The sequence below is a fragment of the Corvus hawaiiensis genome, chromosome 5, assembly GCF_020740725.1.
Source record: "Corvus hawaiiensis isolate bCorHaw1 chromosome 5, bCorHaw1.pri.cur, whole genome shotgun sequence".
Lineage (NCBI taxonomy): Eukaryota > Metazoa > Chordata > Aves > Passeriformes > Corvidae > Corvus > Corvus hawaiiensis.
The window spans coordinates 63586546-63599827 of record NC_063217.1 but is presented as its reverse complement, the minus strand read 5'-3'; the positions used below and the strand labels follow the sequence as shown (position 1 = coordinate 63599827).

Genomic DNA, 13282 nt, shown 5'->3' with positions numbered 1-13282 from the left:
GTAAGTCATCTTGGTTTGAAAACTAAGCCAATAGCTTCAGCCAGTTGAGATTCTCCAAGCACCACTGCAGTCCTTGTGCCTTGGAGACCAGTATTCCAGATGGCTTACAGTCCAGACTGATTACAAACTGTCCACAAACAGTAATGAAATCAAGCGATGACCTGTAGAATCAAGCTGGTACATTTTAAGTTACCACTGAAAGCACAGACACCTAAGAGTACATGGACTCAAAACCTGGCGTAAGTCACAATATCTGTGACTATTTGGACATCCATGGCACAGATCTTTGCTGCGGGAGTATTTCTCTCTCTTTTCTTTCTTTTAAAATATAACTAGTGATTATTCTTTATCTTTCATAATAATTTGCAAGTGTCTTTGTAAAACATCAATTACTGGTGTTTTTAAAGGAAAAGCAAGTTTATGCACTGTACACATGAACAAACTCTTTATTACCAAAGGATTTTCTTATGACAAACACTAACCCTCTTCCACAGAAAGCTATGTTTTCATTTAAAACCACAAAGATTAAGTAGTCTTTATCATCCTTCTACAGTCCCCCTCACAGCAAGATTATATTTGAGAGCCTTTGTGTTTTACCTGTTCAAAGTAAATTGGATTACATATTCAAGAGTGAGGATCTGGATTATATATTACCTTTAGTGCACCCTAATAAAACACTGAAGCCAATGAATTATAATAAATAATGACACTTCAAAGCTTAAGAATTACCAGCAGCCGTGGCTTTGTTGCACAGCAAGCACCACCAAAAAGCTTGGGATGGCATCAGACAGTGATGCTTCCTAGTCAGCTCTAACCTCAGAGCACAGGTGCTTTCAGCACACACCAGCTAGCTGTGACACATCCATTCTTCAGTGATGCAAGCAACCTGTGTCACACCTTGCCTCGAGCTGAAGGACGTCACCCTGCAGTTGCTGCCACTGACTGCTGTGCCCTCCCTTCCTCCAGTTTGCCAGAGTACAGACATATGTTATTCACATGGCTCCTGGGAGAAGAAGAGCCCTGCCCTGTCATGTCCTCCTCCCAGATCGACATGAATCCATACCGCAAAACACCTTTTGTTAGAAGATTTTTATCTAAAAATGTCTTAACAAAGAGCATACACGTTTTTAGCACACAGAGCAAATACAAAATCATACCCCGCAAAAGAGGTGTGATATAGTACAGGTCAGACTGTGACTCTTGGAGTCATGCTCATGAGCTATCACTCAGTCTCATGGATGTCAGCAGCCTATTTGTGTAGGAGTTCAACACTGCAACCAGGAAAACTTGGAATGTCACGTGTCACTTACAAGAACTTTTCAAAACAAGCACTGTAACATTCCAACACTGAATCAGAAACATACTGCTTAAAAGGTCCCCAGTATTTAAAGCGCGCTGATGACTCCTCTTTCCACTAAAGTAAGATGGATACATAATGAGCTCTGGTCATAAACCTGAAACACCCACGGCACCTATTTAGATTGTGTATGTCAGCTGATTTTCAAGAAAGCTTCAATCAATATGGTTGATTTAAGCCATATTTGCACTCTGAGCATTCAGTTTTATATTGATTTAATGGACAATTAATAAACTCTTCCTAAAGTTTACGCGTTACTTCCTGAGCTATAAAAACAGTAACTCATAACAACACATGACTAAAACATACAGCACAAGGGATCGTTTTTCACCGTAACCGTAATGAATCGTTACTCTTCCATTCTTTCTCAAGGCAGTTCATGTGATTAGCTCTCTCATTTGTTATTACAGGATGAGGTCATCCCATTACTTGTCTGTCAAAATTCAACCTAGAGGAACAATCTGAACTCCACAGGTACTATGGACAAATCCTTTTAAAAGGGAGGGTCAATTCTACTTGATTTAATTTCATGGGAAAGCCTATATAAATGGGAAATATACACCACACAAAAATAATTAGAGCGTTCACTTTCAATACTGGCAATAATACCCACAAAAGTAAGAATATAACCTTTTCATTGTGAACACTACCCTTAAAACTTTATGAAGGGCAATACTTTTTTAATAGGTGTTCATTCATATAAATGAAGGTAAAATGACCTCTAAAGACTTATTTCTTAACTGCCTTCCTATGTGGCTTATATGGGCATCTAATGTGGTATCAAGAAAACCAAATTCTTCCTCTGAACTTAAGGCAATTAATATTTTTAAATTAACTAAGAAATTAATAATCATATAGATTTCTTAAATATATGTATTTCTTAAATAATTAAGAAATTAGGATTTGTTAAGTTTTCCTCAATGTCTGCCTTTGCTGCTCTCTCTTCCTACCAACACAGTTCTATAGACCACTGATTTGTCCAGCCACCCTTTTCTTTGCACAGAAGTTTTCAAACACGTTCAATGAAACTGATTTTGAGGAAGAATTGTCACTCTACTGACATTCAGCAAGAAAAGCAGCAAAGCCAGTACTTAACTTTGTCTTCAGGCTGATGAGCACAAATGAGAGGAGACTGAAAACCTAACCACTAATATTTAAAGAAATTTATATTTAATATAATATAATATTTAAAGAAAAAGCTTGGGAAGGGCCAATGTGATATCTGGTTCAATTACCAAGGGATAAAGCAGCAACAAACAATAAAGCTTTCATCTGCCCTTCAAGTTTAACAATTGTGATTGAATCAGATTATCTTCCAAATATGTTAATTTAAAAGGGATCAGCTATACTTGTTAAGGTGTACAAACAACTCATGACCATCCCTGTAAAAAATCTGTACCTTAATTTGAACCTAAATCTGGTTGGGTTTAGACTTTCAGCTTTTACAACTTTTTGCAACTTCTTCTGCTAAGGTGAAGCTCACTGAAAGAGATGATCACCAATGGGACATGCCACAGCTACAAGTATGCGAAAGCTTACAACACAAAGAAAACTGATCTTTAGACAAAACCCCAAACAAATTATCTCACACTACTGAAAAAAAATTTATACTACAAATCAATCACACCAGAATATATGAAATTATGGAGAAACAGTGAGAAAAATATAGATGGAGTTAACAAATGCCTTCTAGGTGTGATATAAACAATTACTCATAAGTTTGTAAAAAACACTTAAGAAAAGCATAATCAAGCATCACAGATCAAAACAGCAGAGAAGTCACTGAACTTCACTCACAACTAATTATTTTTAAGTATTCCATTCTGTCAGAGTAGCATAATCAAATTTAATAGATTTCATGCAACAGGAAAATTTAAATCTGTATCTGCACCAACATAAGATTCAGACAAGCTGTGTAAGATGAAAGAACAAATCAAGTAAGTATGAGCAAATTAAGAAAAAAAAATCCACCAACAAATCCCAACATCACCACTGCTAACCTAAGAAAAATTATTGTAAACTGAATCTAGTCAATGAAATCGATTGAGGACTAAAGTGGGCACAGTAAACTCAGCTTGAACTCAGAAGGAACAGTCCTGAAGCATGTTGAAATAGTTTCAGAAAAAGAAAATTTTAAATTCTCATAGTTCTGTCTGAATACCTGCAGACAGATCAGATTTCAATAAGCTATCAGAGGAGGCACTTTACCAGGGAAATGAACAATGCTGAACAGAAGATCCCAGTAACTGTGGCTGATAAAATACTGGAAAAAGCACAGGGGAAGAACAAGACAGACTGTGAGGAAAGAACAGTAAAATCCAAAACATTAAAAATGTACTAGCTGAAACTGAGATTTATCTATCTGGAAACTTCAGGAAAAAATAATCACAAATCCAGCACAGAAAACACAGTCTTTCCTTTGGAAACAAAACAAATGGAAATATTTGGAAGAAGTCCTCTAGAACCTAAGGTCACCTAAGCACCAGATTTAAAGTCCAAATGCAAATATAATTTCTGAATATCAACATTAATCAGACAACAGAAGTATGCTTAGTAGTCAACAAGATAAAGAAAAGCAAGATTTCAGTCAAATGCTCAGGGCTCTTCATACACATTGTATCACCATGCTTTAGCAAAGTCAATGGCAGAGACAACTCCTTTCTATTACAGGAAAAGCCATATGAAGTGTGATACTGTGAAGGATAAAACCAAGTAGATTCAACCTGTACCAAATATTTACAAGAAGAAATACCACATGAGAATACACCTTTAAATTAAGTTCCAAATACATTTGAATATATGCTAGCACACTTTGTGAAACCTTTTTTAGTTCTGCAGGAATCTAATTGAAACCATCAAGGGCCCAAACCTCTGTGAAATATGACATACTCTTACAGGAATTCGTAACTGGACAATGGAATGATGGAAATATGGAAAACTGATGTGAAGAAGTGCTACTTCTACACCTTTCAGTGTGGGACCGAAGAACAGTAACAAAAACCCTGTAAGCAACACAAACTCCGGTATAATGCAGAAAATTAGTAAGTGGCCTAAACATTGATTGCTTACTGTCTTGTGATCCTGTGCAACATTACCAACAGGGTTTCCTACAAACAGAGATCTCAGGAGAAATAGCAGGCCATCCTGGAATTCCACATGTCAAACAGTAACATTATTTGAAAGGCAAAAATGGCAAAAGGCAGCTCAGCTCAGCAGCCTTGATGGGCCACACTACTCACAGCATAGGAGATGAAGTATCATTCAAGGAAAAGTCTTTGAGCAAGAAGCATTAGAGGAGAGAAGGCAAAGCTACACCAAGCAACATCTCAGGCACTGTGTCTCTGAGCCACAGAGCCAACAGTGCCCTGCTGCAAAAGCTGGAGATGAAGACAAGCATTAGACAGGAAGCAAGACACCTTCCAGCTGAGGAACTGGGAAAAATCTGGGAATTCAGAAAGACTGTGAGTCAGTCTGGGGAATCAAACAGCAGTTCAGCCCTGGACATCTGCATGCTCCTTGAAGTGGAAGTGCACTGGTGCGGAGAAGCAAACACACCCACAGCAGATCCTAAGGAGCATCAGAGCAGATTTGGTGTACTGACAAATGACAGCAGAGCATAAGAGACTAACTTCCACTCTGTGGGCCAAAACAATCATGGAAAGCTGATAGACAGGCTGCCCACCCCTATCCATTATGCTAATTGCATCCATTTTGATAAACATTGTATTTCAAGTATCAGAAAGCGCATGCTTTCTACTCAAGTCTGACACGCAAAATTCCAACTACTTGAGTCAACAAGGGCAGAAAGTGTCAAGTTTGTTAAAACACGGACCATTCTTTGTTCAGGCCAAAAAGCTTTTCTAAATCTTAAGCATAAAAAGGTTTTCAATCAATGTCTTCCTCAACTCTCTGAGCTGATAGGCTGCAAGCAAAACAGAATCTTAGCTCCAAATGTGAGCTATTAATTGTGTTGTCCCGCAAGGCTGCAGAGAAGTCTTTCAAGTTAGAACACTGTCACAGTATTAAAAATTATATTAGATCTGACATTGATATGTCGCATCAGCCAGCAAAGCTCAGAATCTCTCCTTTTTGCCTTTCCAGTGTGGAAATTAAATGACAACTTCTTCTGCAAAAATATCTGGGGAGAAGTAGTATTTCATCAGATCCTTTTAACACCACAAGTCAGCAAATTTCCATCTGCTCTCTTCTGCTTAAACATTTGAATCATCCTTGGCAACATTGCACGGACTTACAACTCCTACTGCATCTCTCACATAGGCACTGTCGCAGCTGTAAGCATATATACCCTATTTGCAAAACAATTCACTCCTAAAAACAGTTCTTGCTATCTAAGAACAACTTATTTCCCTTGGAATTCAAAGATCTCACAAAAACATTTTAAACAAAGTTACTCAGAATTTCATCTCCACTTCACACACACAAATGTACACAGGCAAAAAGGAGCACAGTAGCCACCAGCTAATTGTACCACGCCCTCAGTCTCCCTTCCTGTAAGCTCTAAGTGAATACATTGCTCTACCATCAATCACCAGACACAATAGATCCTTACTATAATGTCTCCAAGTAGAAGTTTGGCAAACATTATCACAGCACAGCAGCAAGCAGTTAAGAGACATTTTTAAACCTATTTGTTGCTTCTGAATGCAAGATACACTTAATAACACGAGCCTTTTAGCTGTTTATAAAGTTTATGACATTCAAGATCTTTACATCCATAAAAGAAATACTGTCATACAGGGCACAGTGCCCAAATGATGGTAGAGATCTGGGTTCGTGTTCTGTCCAAATGTCTCTGCTTCAGCTGATGCAGGCTGCTGTGTAAATAAATACACCACATTCCTCTGGAGAAGGAATTATTTCATACAGGCCAAACTACCAGGCTGCCCAGGGAAGCAAGAAGAATATGAGGAAAGAAAATACTTTCTTCCTTGTTGGTGAACAAAAGGAAGATGAAACACTTGATCAAGGGTCACACAGAAGCAAAATGGCATTTTGTTCAAAATGGCATTATGTTCAAAGCATGAAACAATTTAATTACAGAGCAAGTTCATCAACCATCAAATACTTTTAAAGCAGAAAAGTACTTTTTTTGGCCTTGTCCTGGAAGATTAATGCAATGATGCAAGATAATGTGAGTCTGCAGAACAGCTATGAAAATCCGATTTAAAATCCAATTTACAATCTTTCCTATTTTCCTTTTGTTAAGAAGAAAAATAAAACCCAAACAACCCTTCAATTAAGGCATGCTTACAAAGAAAAGTCCTACTGATGTGACTAGTACTGACATAGACACAATAATTTAAATGAGTCCAGACCCTAATTCAGTATAAAAATGTATCCACACTGCTTATCAGAAAACCTGTATCTCTGAAGTAAACTACTGATCAAATACACCTTGTTAGCAGAGATGACTTCTGTGGACTCACTGATCAGCACTGCCCTAACACATTAAAAGATCATCATCATTCTCCTAACTTGTTACAACACAATATAGTGGAGTATTTAAATAAGAGAGCTTCTCTGTTCAACTGCTACATAAACCAAGGCCAAGAGGAGAGAACCAGTGTAGAAAGGGTGGATTTTCCACCCCTTCCCCCAAATTGACTGATACTCCTTTTCCTGCAAAGCATTGGGGCACTCAGAGTGGATCCAGGAGAACAGGTAACTCGAGTACTGTTCCTCTGCTCCAACAAAAACCCAACAAGAAGTACTTTCACCCATCCCCAAGGCTACATAAAATACTCGATTTTGGACTGAGACATGCCAAAAGAAGTCTGCCATGATCACAGATGGAGAGAAGGGCATTACACTTAACTCTGATGAGTTTGCTGATGACAGTTTCATGGCAAACCTAGATTTGAGGGAAATGCCAGAGAATTGATGCTTCTCATTGCCTAGCCACTGCTTAAGTTACATGGTGAAGCCATCTAATGTCATCAAACCCACAGTCTCATCAATCTGAAAGTAAATTCTCATTCTACAATTCAAGACAAATGACTTCAAGAGTCAATAATGAGGGAGTAGAAGTCAGCAAAAGTTAGATCACAAAAAAAAAGGACAGCTGTATTTACATCCTCTCTTGCAAATATGAATTGAGATCATCCCTAGCACAGTTAAAAATCTTGTATACAATATCTCTAGTCAACTTCAAGGACATAGAAGTTGGTTTCCCACAGAGCAACCAGGCCAAATTTTACACCATATTCATGGGTGGCTAACTTCTTAGATTATATCTGAGCAAATTTCAGCATTATGTCACTACAGAAAGTGCAATTAAGGAGAAAAAAACCCAACCCACCACACCAAAGGTTCTTTTTTTTCCCCTGTTTACTTTTGACTAGGTAACCTCCACCTTCTTCACAAGATCAGTATCATCTAGAGAGCTTCCAAAGGGTCATCCTAAATGCTGTAATTACTACAAATTACATCTCCTGTGTACCATGTCAGCAGATTTATTTATTCTTTAGCTCAGGATCAGCTAGGTCTTTTAATACCTAGTCTTTCCTACCAAGAACAATCCACTAGCTTTCTCCACCTTCCTTGTCCCTCAACTGGCAGACAACAGCTGTTAAAAGTACTAGTAGAAAATTCCAGTATTTCCATGAAAAACAAATAAACCTAAGTTCTACTTATTACTGTGCCTGTCAAGTTGGGAGTGGCTTGGAGACTCCATCCATCCATCCATCCCTATCACACTTTTTGTTGAGCACTGTGTCATAAACCCTTGACATTTTAGCACATGGTCTGGTAAGTTCCCATACATTCCTTTAAATACTGCCAACTCTAATAAATCAGTTAGTCACATAGGATTGATTAGTTACAGTTTTGGCAACATACTTAAAAAAGCTACAACTTTTTACCAGCCCTTTTCTGTGCAAACAAACAAAACCCCTGGAAATGGACTTGTTGCTACTACATCAATGCCACAGCAGCTGCAGTTCCAGGTAAAGCACAGGCACTAGTAAGAGCTACATGGAAAGCAGATTTCAAAATATGTGGAGAATTTCACCTTCTAAATAATACTCACTATACAGACCTCACTCACATACTAAAATAATGGATACAATGCACAAATATTTAAATTCCAGAAGGGAAGGGGTAATGCAGAAACAAATAACTATTTCTCTATTCTGAACTTCTACCAAATGCTGAAAGCTTATCTGGCCTCCACAAAAAAAGGAGTGCACATTTATGAATCCTACTTCCATTCAAGGACAAAATCTTCCAAAAGTGTTTTCTCCATCTGTAAAGTGGTTTCACCAATCAGACTATTACACATACAACTGCAAGAAGATTTAGGTATGCATGCACTGTGCAAACAGGTTGAAGAACAGAACCCTAAACTCTCAAAATGTTTCCCCAGTAACTGAGAAATGACTGGAAAATGGATGGCTATCTCAAACCATCTCTAATTCAAAGATAAAAAAGTCAGAAAGGTAGAAGAGCGCTTTGTCAGACCTTGAGAGGCCAGGGGGTAATCCATTAAAGGAGAGCCTGAGAAGAATTTTTCAGTAAGCAAAGCAAGGGTGAACTTTTGAGGCAAGACACGTTTTTTATGGATTTGCCAATCCTGTCCACACTTCAAAGATTATAATTTTTTTTTTTTAAATCTACAACCAATGTGGAGCGGCTGTTGGTCACTTCCCACAGAAGAATTAGGTAGTTTATCAACACACAACACTGACACAAGATCTCAGCAGACTACATGAAAACACACTTCACAGCGGTGCCTTAGTTTAGAACTGTTTACAAGTCCATAGAGCACTGAAGGGCTGAAGAAACACTTAATCTCACAGCAAACATGTGCAGGACCTTGAACCAAACACAGATGCAGCACATATGTTTAGTTCGCTTAGCCTGGAGTACTAGTTGTCATGGAGTGTGTGAAGATGAAAGCACAGGTTTCAGGAGAATGAGCTTGCTTATTCTGTACCAATTCAAGTACCAGTGGAAACACCATTGGGTTCTGCATCTCCAATCTCATATAAATACCTACATGTTGCCTAAGAAAGGGTGGAAGACCTCGATGAATGTATAGGCACAGTATTATTAAAACCTACATGAGTATGATCCAAACCTCTACAAAAGCGTCTCCAGCTGCCAGCAGTCAGAAACAAAGCATTCAGGGAACACACTTCACAAGGACATCTGGAGAATACGGAGAAGCCGAAGCAAATCTGTTCTCTTCGCAAATTTCTGAATTACTACATTGTCTTATTTTAGGGAAACCGTGCTAAAGGTTCGGCAACAAAATTTTCTCAGAACCTGGGGCAAGTCACACCCTGACGTACGGAGCCATCGGTCACCGGTGGTCTCCCACACAAGGCTCCAGCGCGTAAATCCTCTTGGGAATCTTGGCGCATTCCACGCGCCTGAGCTCGGGCGGCCGGCAGGATCGGGGAGCGCCGCTGCAGCCGCCCCCCGGCCCCTGAGGGACCCCGCACCCCGGGAACCGCCGAGGGCCCCACCCCAGCCCCGCTGCCACCGCCCTTACCCGCCAGTCCCCCGCCGCCGCCATCGCCGCCGTGCCCCTTCCTCCTCTGCAGGATGAAGTAGGGGTTGGCCCGCTCCGTCACCCACAGCGCGTTCGCCAGCAGCACCTCCTCGGGGTTCACCCACATGCTCCCGGCGCGGAAAAAGGCGGGCCCGGCGGGCTGAGGGGTGGCTCACGCACGCACCGCCCGCATCAGGCGCCACCATGCCCGGCCGCCGCGGCAGACAGCGCAGCCCCGCGGGCACCGGCGGGCACCGGGCGGAGGCAGCAGCCGCATGCCCCCCGCAGCCCTCGCCGCCTATCCGCGCTCCGCCGGGCGCGGAGGGGCGGCTGCTGCGGCCCGGGGCGGCGGCAGCTCCCGCCGCAGCGGTGACATCAGCGCCGGCCCGGCCCCGCACGCTCCGCGCTCCCTCTCGCACAAAGCCCGCGGGACGGCCGCGCACCCGCGCCGTGCGCGCCGCCGATCGCTCCGCCCGCCCCGCGGGGAGCACGCTCCGCGCCCCCGCACCTGAGCGCGGGCACGGGCACACCCGCGGCGAGGCCGCGCCCAGCATCGCTCCGCAGAGACACTGCGGGCAAGAGCCGCGGACCGAGAGCCGCCCTGCCTAGGAGGACTCGGGCTGCCGGGAGACCACAAGCGGGACCCGAGCCGGCAATGCGCGCTCGCACTCCAGAAAGCCAAACGTGTCCTGGGCTGCATCCAAAGCACCGTGGGCAGCGGGTGAGGGAGGCGATACTGTCCCTCTGCTCTGGTGAGACCCCGCCTGAAGTGCTGCATTCAGCTCTGGGGTCCCCAGCTTCCTCTGCACACAGTCTGAGAGAGTTCTGGTTGCTCATCCTGGAGAAGAGAAGGCTCGGGAAGACCTGACAGCACCTTCCGGTACCTGAACGAGCTACAAGAGAGCTGGAGAGGGACGTTTTGATAGGACAAGGAGTGATGGCTTCAAACTGCAAGTGGGCAGGTGTAGATTAGATACCAGGAATAAATTCTTCAGTAGGAGGGTGGAGAGGCACTGGGCACAGGTTGCACAGAGAAGCTGTGGATGCCTCATCCCTTAAAGCATTCAAGACCAGGCGGGATGGTGCTGGTCTAGTGGGAGATGTCCCTGCCCATGACAGGGGGTTGGAATGAGATGATCTTTAAGGTCCCGTCCAACCCAAACCATTCTAAGATTCCCCTTTTAACAGCCTGCCTTGAAAGATTTGGCTTTCTCATCCTGTGGCTCAGACAATTTTGTAAAATTGGGTGTTAAAAGGAAGAGCAGGCTCCGGTCTCAACCTGGAAGGAAGCCGTCCACAAGGGGAGGTGACACTGCCCTCTTACCACACCCCTTTTCTGTGCCTGTTCTCTGCCATGCCCACATCATGCTTGAAGTTCACCTCTGCTGCTGAAGACCACATTGTGCCTACTGCTAAAGGTCTGGGTAATTTTTGAGGACCTGAAGAGCCCTAGAATAAAGCACACTCAAAGGGAACATGAGTGTGTATAGATAACAGATTTTCTACCCTTGCAACTCTGAATGCTATTTGATTTCCAAGTTGTCAGGAAAGGACTAGGCACACTGACCTCCCTTTAGGTGTAAAACTGTTACTTTCCAATCAGATAGGCATCTTTGTTTTATTAAAGATGTTGATAAGGCTAAATTAAGCCCCAAAGACAACATAAAGCCATGTTTTGGGCACAAACTGCTGATGCAGGCTATACTTTATAGTAGAGTCTAGCCTTTTATCAACTAGTGGTGGCATGGAGCTGGTATCCACGGTCCATCATGTGGAGACAGAGACACGGTCCTAGGAGAAATGACTTTTCATCTGAGGTAGCAGTCGTGGTTTTTACTGTGTAGTAAAAAGTTCAGGAGAGGGAGGCAACTGTCCCTGATGTGCACTTAAAAATTGCCAGTTCTTCTGCTCTCAGTTCCACTGCACCATGGAGAACGTTCATCATCATTGGTGAGGAGGGCAGCTGCACCTTGAATGGAAATGCAGAAGAGCCTCTTCACCTTTTCTGAATTTATCACAGAGTCAGATTATTTTGAATTTTAGTACTGTTGAAATGACCTCGCTCTCAAGGGGATTTTTAGGTGTAGTATTTTTAAGGAAAATTTTTGAACAAGAAAGTTTCTTATAGCTTTGAGAAGAAACGTCAATTTGTTTTGTTGTTTTTTAAACCAGGTGTAGCTAAAAACTATATGCTAAGTACCTTGAGAGTTAAATTCTAGCCTGGCCTAGTAGTGGCAAAAATTCCAAGTAAGTTCCTTTAGTAAAGGCAGGACACACAAGGTTCCTGTGCTCTTGTAGGGGTAGTGATGGCAGTACTGGAGATATTATCCCTCCAAAAATCTGCAGTAGAACTACTAAAACCACACTAGCATTTTGGGAAAGAATAAGCACATGATACTCTGCTGTAGTTGCAAGCAGTGATGAAGTTAATTTTCTTTGTGAACCATGCACTTGTCCTCAAGCAGGAAAAAAACTTTATCAGAAGCTGGGCATGCCTGCTTCCCACTTCTAACCTGCTTTTCAGCAGTGGGTACAGACTGCTATGAATGGAAAACTGTAAGTACTGAAAACTATTAGTGCCAATTAGTCAGTTTTATATGCAAGGAGGGTGGCATATTACTGGCATAAAGAAAAGCATAATTTGTAATATCTTTCATATTTATCTTCCATTAAGCATTGTAGAACATTTGAATAAAACTCGAAAGAAATGAAATGTCATCAAGCAAGTAAATGGCATCGAAAATGAAGGTGTATTGTGTCTTTTTGCTACTACATTGTAGATTGTATCAAGGCACTTCTAAATGGAAACCTGATCTGCTTTCACTGCAATGTAAAATAGGTGTTGTGCTGTCATGGCTGACATTTTGTTGAAGCCAATGTAAATATTTTTTTTCCTGCATGCTCATCACATATCTTTATCCTTCATGCAAAACACTTGTCTGTGTGTTTTGGGTTTGTTTTGGTTTGGTTTGGTTTTTTGTTTGGTTTTTTTTTTTTTTTTTTTGAGTCTTCATGCTCAATCATAAAGTTTCAAATGTTTATTTTTCATCTTGTAGTTTGGGAACTGAGTTGGTTTTGCCAACTCAAAAGGACCTGGTTTTTGGTAGGGAGGGGCACAGAGGTGGCTTCTGTCAGAAGCTCCTGGAAGCTTCCACCATGTCCAACAGAGCCAATCTCTGATGGCTCTGAAAGATGGACATGCTGCTGGCCAGAACTGGGCCAATGAGAGAGGTTGGTAACGCCTCTGTGATGACATATTTAAGAAGAAAATCAAAATGAAGTGGGGCACAGTTTTTTTCTAGTCAGAGAAGAGGAGGAGGTGAGAACATGTGAGGGAAACAACATGGAGACACCAAGGTCAGTGAAGAAGGAGGGGGAGGAGGTGCTCCAGGTGCTGGAGCTGAGATTTC

General features: G+C 41.9%; 1 protein-coding gene across 1 annotated transcript in view; it reads right to left on the bottom strand.

Moving 5' to 3' along the window:
- The window catches only part of TBC1D9 (TBC1 domain family member 9), a 49145-nt gene extending 38990 nt beyond the window's left edge, over positions 1-10155 (bottom strand). The window contains exon 1 of the mRNA XM_048303881.1: positions 9873-10155. Within this exon, the coding sequence (XP_048159838.1) occupies positions 9873-9999 (127 nt within the window). The 5' untranslated portion in view covers positions 10000-10155. The remainder of the gene's footprint in view (positions 1-9872) is intronic.
- Between the last annotated feature and the right edge of the window lie 3127 nt (positions 10156-13282).